The 7,500-nt window shown below is 37.0% G+C and overlaps 1 protein-coding gene across 1 annotated transcript in view; it reads left to right on the top strand.

Annotated features, from left to right (window-relative positions):
• Positions 1-7,500, top strand: part of LOC135198097 (nephrin-like) — a 61,886-nt gene that overhangs the window by 46,593 nt on the left and 7,793 nt on the right. Inside the window, exons 18-19 of the mRNA XM_064225549.1 lie at positions 6,046-6,159; positions 6,725-6,872. Coding sequence (XP_064081619.1) covers positions 6,046-6,159; positions 6,725-6,872 — 262 coding nt within the window. The remainder of the gene's footprint in view (positions 1-6,045; positions 6,160-6,724; positions 6,873-7,500) is intronic.

Consider the following 7,500-nt stretch of genomic DNA (forward strand, 5'->3'; position numbering starts at 1 on the left):
TATTTCCTATAGGTTCTCTGTAGAACTACTTTAAAATTAAAAATGTGGTGTGTGTGTGTGTGTGTGTGTGAGAGAGAGAGAGAGAGAGAGAGAGAAGGGAGAGAGAGATGAGAGAGAGAGAGAGAGAGAGAGAGGTTCCTGTTTCCTATAGGTTTTTGTATTTCTGTATTACTCTGAAATGAGAGAGAGAGAGAGAGTTCCCTATTTCCTATAGGTTCTCTGTAGAACTACTTTAAAATGTGTGTGTGTATGTGTGTGTGTGATCGAGAGAGAGAGAGAGAGATCGAGACCGAGAGAGAGAGAGATAGACTAAGAGAGATGCGGGAGAGAGAGAGGCTGTTATATTATTTACTTACCTACAACTACCCAGCTGAAATACGAGAAAGGGAGAAAAGCAGAAAGGAGAGTGAGACTGTTATTTCCTTTGCATACCGCTATACAAGTGAGACCGAAATTGTTATATCCTATATTTGCAGTATTTAAATCTGAAACGTGTGTGTGTGTGTGTGTGTGAGAGAGAGAGAGGAGACGAGAGATCTTTTTGAGAGAGAGAGAGAGAGAGAAACATTACTATTTATATTGAGAGAGAGATTACTATTTTCACTGAGGGAGAGAAAGAGGAAGGTTACTATTTCTTCTTCTTCGTCTGAGAGAGAGAGAGAGAGAGAGAGAGAGAGAGAGAGAGAGAGAGAGAGAGAGATTACTAATACTACTACTACTACTAGAGAGAGAGAGAGAGAGAGAGAGAGAGAGAGAGAGAGAGAGAGAGAGAGAGAGTTACACTGAGTTACAAGGATTAAGATGTCTCAAAGACTTATTAGTCCATCCGAGGAGACATCGTGTGTTCACTTGCCTATAAGAGTAAGTTTTACTGCTCATTAACAGCGTCCTAATGATTTTGTCTAACTTCCGTTTAAACTCTTCCACACTATTGCTGTTTACAACTTCTGATAGCAGTTTATTTCATGCGTCACATATCTTATATGTAAAGAAGTTCCCACAATGAGATGCGTTGTATCTTTTCAGTTCTACTTAACATCCATTATTTTTTGTCTGGTTTTCGTTTAACGTAAATAGGTTACTGTCTACTTTTGTTATGCCTGTCAGTATTTTGAATTTTCCTATTAGTTGTCCTCGTAATCGTCGTATTTCTAAGCCATACATATTCAGGCTCTCTAGTCGTCTTTGGTAACCCATTTGCCTGATGGATGGAATTAACTTTTTGGCTATTGCTTGTACCCCTTCTAATCTATTTATGGCACTTCTTAGTGTTGATGACCAAAACTGTTCCGGATATTCAAGATGAATTCTAACTATAGATGTGTAGAGCTGCAGCAACGTTTCCAAGTTTCTGTATTTGAAGTGCTTCTATGCCTTCTTCTCAGCTTTTATGCACTGTTTTGTGGATTTTACTGTCGTAAATACCAAGCATGTTATGGAAAAACTCCAAGAAATTCGATAGACAGGATCTGTTGTTTCTATTTATGTGAACCACAATTTGATATGTAATTATGAACTCAAAAGATCTTACAAGGGACCGACGTTAGACATATTGGTCTATAATTTCCTGGTTCTTCTCTTGGATCTTTTTAGTAAACTGGGGCACATTACCTAGTTTCCATCCTTCAATAGGTGCCTTTCGTTGTTCTACCTTTTTTCTATAGAGTTTATATAGGTGAGGAACTATTCCCTTTTAACTCTTTAATTTCTCCCAAATGGATCCCATCTGGGCCAAGAGATTTGAACTGGTTTAGTTTTTCTATTTTGTTTCGAAAGTCTTCTTCTGTAAATATTATTTTGTCAAGTGGTTCTGCCACTTCATATTTAATAGCTGGTTCAGGGATTGAGGAAGTGTCTTCAACTGTAAAAACACCATAAAAAAACCTTATTCAGTAAGTCTGCTTTTTCCAAGTCTGAGTTCACCAAGTTTCCTCCATTGTCTCTGAGGGAATCAATGCTGTTTTTTTGTTGACTTCCTACTACTAACATGAGCAAAGCATTCTTTTGGGTTTGCCTTACAAACTAATGCATCTTAGTTATCCGCATTTATCTTTGTATTTCTTGCTAATTTATCCACCATTCTACAGAGTTCTTTATGCAGTTGAACCACATAGGCTGAGGGTTGCCATTAGTAGTATTTGCTTTATTGGAATACATCTGGAGCGTTTTGCTGTGTATTCTTCTCTAAAGGCTTTCCAGTAATTGTCCACTATGTCTGTGTTTTAGTCGTACTCTAGATTTTTAACACACTCCATAAGTTTTCTTAGGTCTCCTCGACTGTAGTCTGATCTCTTTAGTATTTTCTCACAGAGAGAGAGAGAGAGAGAGAGAGAGAGAGAGAGAGAGAGAGAGAGAGAGAAGGGGGAGTAGATACAGTGAAACGTGAGCGAGTGGAAGATTTCTATTTCTACTTTCTACTGAGAGAGAGAGAGAGAGAGAGAGAGAGAGAGAGAGAGAGAGAGAGAGAGAGAGCAATAAAACGACAGCATGAAATATCTACGAGCTGTAGCTCCAAACGAGCACGCAGTATGTGGAAAGATGGCCATGAAATGAGAGTAATACAAGTTTATGTCAGGATGATAAAATGACCTGAGTTGTGAGGGAGAAGAGGGAATCTTTGCGTGATGTGTTTGCACAGGGAAGGAGGAGAAGTGATTCGAGAGAGAGAGAGAGAGAGAGAGAGAGAGAGAGAGAGAGAGAGAGAGAGAGAGCACTGAAAATGGTTATACAAAAAGTGGATATAGAGGTGTGAAATTACAATCTCATGAGAGAGAGAGAGAGAGAGAGAGAGAGAGAGAGAGAGAGAGAGAGAGAGAGAGCTGTGAAAATATCTATTCGGAAAGTAGACATTGAAACGCGAGGGTACTATGTTATGATTTCACGAGAAGAGAGAGAGAGAGAGAGAGAGAGAGAGAGAGAGAGAGAGAGAGAGAGAGAGAGAGAGAGCAGTGAAAATGTTTATAAAGAAGTGGATATTTAACTGTGACAATACAACGTTACAATTTCATGAAAAAACCCTCATACGTAAGTAAAATATAGCTGTGAATATCGTGTCTTACAGAAGCTAATATGAACCGATGTTCTTAAAACTCTAATGAGGTTTTTAATATTCCTGATTAAAGATCTTAAAATAAAAAAAGAAATAAAATAGATATATGATACATATTTTGGTAATAATGAATATCTAGCTACGGTTTGTCATTTACGTATAATATAATACGTATGTATGGGAATGCATTACTAAGAAATATTCAGCTACTTGTTAAGTGAGATAATGCACTAGGTGGCTGAAATAAATAAAAAAAAGTAGGAAATCAAACTAGGAAATAATTGCTATGTGCCATATCGGACATTAGTGAGTGAGGAAATGTTGCAAAATATTTTGAAGATATTTTGTTAGGAAGAGGGAAAATCAGAGACAAATGAAACCACTGATAAAAAGCATTGTTTAAATAAAAAGAAAAATAACGAATAAAAAAATAATGCTGGTATTCTCTCTCCCCATCACAATTTAATCGTATATTTCGAAATCACATTTGGACGTGAGTGAAAAGTAGGAAAAATCCAGAGAGCCAGAGTTGAATTGCAAAATGTTTCTGGATGTCAAAGGAACGATAGAGAGAGAGAGAGAGAGAGAGAGAGAGAGAGAGAGAGAGAGAGGTGGGGTGGGGGAGAAGAACAGAATTCTGTAAAAGGAAACTGGAAGGAAAAATAGAAGAGATACGAAAGTGATAAGTTAGGGAATCATAGACCCTGACATTGACTGACAGCCAGTGTTGGTGAGTCAATGTAATTTTTACTCGGATTGTCTGGGAATTGAAGGGGAAAAGTGGAAACTTCGAAAGAGCTCGTATGTCGCAGAAGTAAAAAGAAGAAACAAGCCGAAGAATGCATATCAATGTGTATGCAAAAATATGTGTTGAGTGCACACACACACACACACACACACACACACACCACACACATATATATATATATATATATATATATATTATTCAGGGTTTGCCCAAATTCTCTCTCTCTCGCCTCTCTCTCTTCTCTCTCTCTCTCTCTCTCTCTCTCTCTCTCATATATTTTTCACTTTCTTTGCATTAGATTTATATTTATACATTTACAAAGAAGTATTTAGTCATGGCAAGAAAAGTATTTACTCCATATGCAATTATATATATATACATATATATATATATATATATATATATATATATATATATATATATATATATATGTATATGGAGTAAATATTTCTGCTACCATGGCCAAATACTTTATTATAGATGCATAAATACAAAATTAAATGCAACACAAAGGGGAAAATGAGAGAGAGAGAGAGAGAGAGAGAGAGAGAGAGAGAGAGAGAGAGAGAGAGAGAGAGAGAGGAAAACTAAACCACACTGAGGTAGCGTAGAAGAGAGGGAAAATATACTAGAAAATATTCAGAGAATACTACAAGGAAATACGTCATGCCATACAAACGCTGTGGACAAAGAAAGTGGAGTTTAGGATAAGAAAAATAGGAAGGAACGAATAAGGTTCCAAGAATCCATCAGTTGCCCCAATTCCACCATCTTTTTTTTTTTTCTTCTCTTTTTCTTTGCCATTGGACGCAATATACTTGGGAAACCCGTTCTTGACAGACCAGAATTCTTTTTAGCAGACTAGATTCGAGAACCTATAGGCCGACTCTCTCTCCCTCTCTTACAAAATTCCACCCTATTGGAGATGTAGGGATGTCCCATTTTTCCCCATTTTTCCGGTCGTCGGGTCTTTTTTTTTTTTTTTTTTTCTCTCAAGGAACAGATTTCTCTCTCGATATTGGGGAGGTTTATGAACCGTCAGGCGACGGTACGGTAGAATGACATGTGATCCACTTCCTAATGATATCGCTATATCTTTTATAACATACGACTAAGGACAACTTCACTAATAATAATAATAATAATAATAATAATAATAATAATAATAATAATAATAATAATAATTCTAACTTTATTATTATTATAATTAATAATAATAATAATAATGATAATAGTAATTATAATAATAATAATATTCTATGGGACGGCCTACTACATACTCTTTGTTTTTGTTTTGCTCAAGTACTTTAACTTTTAGATGTGATGTCCTAAACAGTCTTATTAATGTAGATATGTCAGGAGAGTCTTTTAGAGAGAGAGAGAGAGAGAGAGAGAGAGAGAGAGAGAGAGAGAGAGAGAGAGAGAGAGACCCCTAAGCTACTATTTATAATCTAAATATATATAGATATATTATATATATATATATATATATATATATATACATATATATATATATATCTTTATAATCGAGCCTGTCACATACCCGTACCGTATAGAGTCTAAAGCCATCGTTTATGACATCGTCTGGAACTATCACAGGACTGTTTCGAATTGCCGCTGTGTCTATTTTGAGAATAATGCCTTAAACTTGTTTTATCTTTCCTTCAGTTTTCAATTACCCTAAACTTTTGAAGTGTAAACAATTCTCCGTAATACAAAATTGGGTACTTCTTATGTTCTATACAAACAATACCAAGGGACACCGTGATCTCGACAGAAATATTTAAACTTAGTAAACAAACTTCATAACGCCAAGTTCACTAAGCCCAGAATCACCCGCAAATAAGTAAGGTATGCGCCGAAGAGACATTCAAGTTTTCTGTACTGCGTATAATCAAGGCCACCAAAATCATAGATCTATTTTGCGGTGGTCTTGGTATAATGCTGTATAAGGCGCGGCCCATGAAACTTTAGATACGGCCAGGTGGTGGTCAGACACACGATCATAGTTAACTTTAACCTTAAAGAAAATAAAAACTGCTGAGGCTAGAGGGCTGCAATTTGGGATGTTTGATGACTGGGAGGTGGATGGCCAACATAGCAATTGGCAACCCTGCAGCGTCAGTACTTTATAAGATCTGAGGGGCTGACGGAAAGAGAGCGGACGGACAGGCATATAGCCACCTCAATAGCTTTCTTTTACAGACAACTCAAACCAACCTCTTTTTCTCCCGATTTCGAAATCCAGACTGTGGTTGTGAGGTCGAACAGCGTCGTCTTCTCTTGGCAACAGGACACCTCGGGGGCCCCACCGAGAGGTCACCAGATACGATTTCAGGCCAGCGGAGCCAAAAATTTCCAGGTAAAGTCTTTCGTTTATAGGATTCCTTCCAAAGAATCCAGGTATTTCTCCTACGTTTTTATAGGGTCCCTCAGGGAAGAGCTTAATGTGTTTGGTAGTAGGTATAGTTTTCCTAAGGGGGTAGATATGCTATCCGGAGAGAGAGAGAGAGAGAGAGAGAGAGAGAGAGAGAGAGATCTTCTGATATGAAAAATATGCTACATATGGAGGAGGATATTACGGAAACAAGCAAAATCTACCAAGAGACGAAACAGCTATCATGTGCGTAGGAAGTCGTTTATTTTTAACTAGCCAAAGTTGCATCACGAACTAGACTATTGTTCAAGCATCAGTAACCTTGGATTTGTTTTGAGAGAGAGAGAGAGAGAGAGAGAGAGAGAGAGAGAGAGAGAGAGAGAGAGAGAGAGAGATTTCTTGTCCAACATCGAATAATTAGTCTTTTATCTTGTCAATGCTCATCATCTTATGATATTAATCTTTTAACACTGAGAGAGAGAGAGAGAGAGAGAGAGAGAGAGAGAGAGAGAGAGAGAGAGAGGTTAATAATAGTGACCTCTTTCTCCAGTACGTGGATATACCCGGAAGTAACACCACGAATGTGACGATCACCGGACTAACGCCCGGAACCGACTACGCCTTCACGATCCAGGCATACAGCGACCAAGGGGAATCCCATTACGTAGCTCCGATGGTAATAGTGAATACAATGGTGGGTAAGTAACAGTAAATACACACCGCGTTTGTTTTCAGGTAAAACTCGAGATTGACCACCTTTGTTTGTCAGTGAATTTCAATGGTGAGGGTTCAAAATAAACAATGACTTGATTTAGGAGTAAGAGTCGAGATTGACCACCTTTGTTTGTCAGTGAATTTCAATGGTGAGGGTTCCAAATAAACAATGACTTGGTTTAGGAGTAAGAGTCAAGATTGACCACATTTGTTGATCAGTAACTTTCAATAACGAGTTTTCGTTTTCATAAGTAAAATTGATATAAAAAATAAATTCCTGTGCAATGAGTTATATAACAAAGGACAAGTTTTGATAGAAAAATAAACAATGCGTTAGTTTTCAAGCAAAAGACGAGATTGGCTACCTTTGTTTGTCAATGCTTTTCAATGGTGAGGAGTCCTTTTTATAAATAAAATTATTAACAAAAGAAACTTGTTCTTGTCTAATGAGAGTAATAAAAAATGACAGAATTTTCGATAGAAGAAAGTCAAGATTGACCACTTTTGTTTGCCAGTAATTTTCAATTGAGAGGATTCATTTTTGCTAGAGAAATTTAAAAAATAAAGTTTTTGTAAAATGAGGGAAATAAATAATTTAACAGAAGTTTTGAT

This window comes from Macrobrachium nipponense, chromosome 23 (genome assembly GCF_015104395.2).
Source record: "Macrobrachium nipponense isolate FS-2020 chromosome 23, ASM1510439v2, whole genome shotgun sequence".
In the NCBI taxonomy this organism is placed as follows: Eukaryota; Metazoa; Arthropoda; class Malacostraca; order Decapoda; family Palaemonidae; genus Macrobrachium; species Macrobrachium nipponense.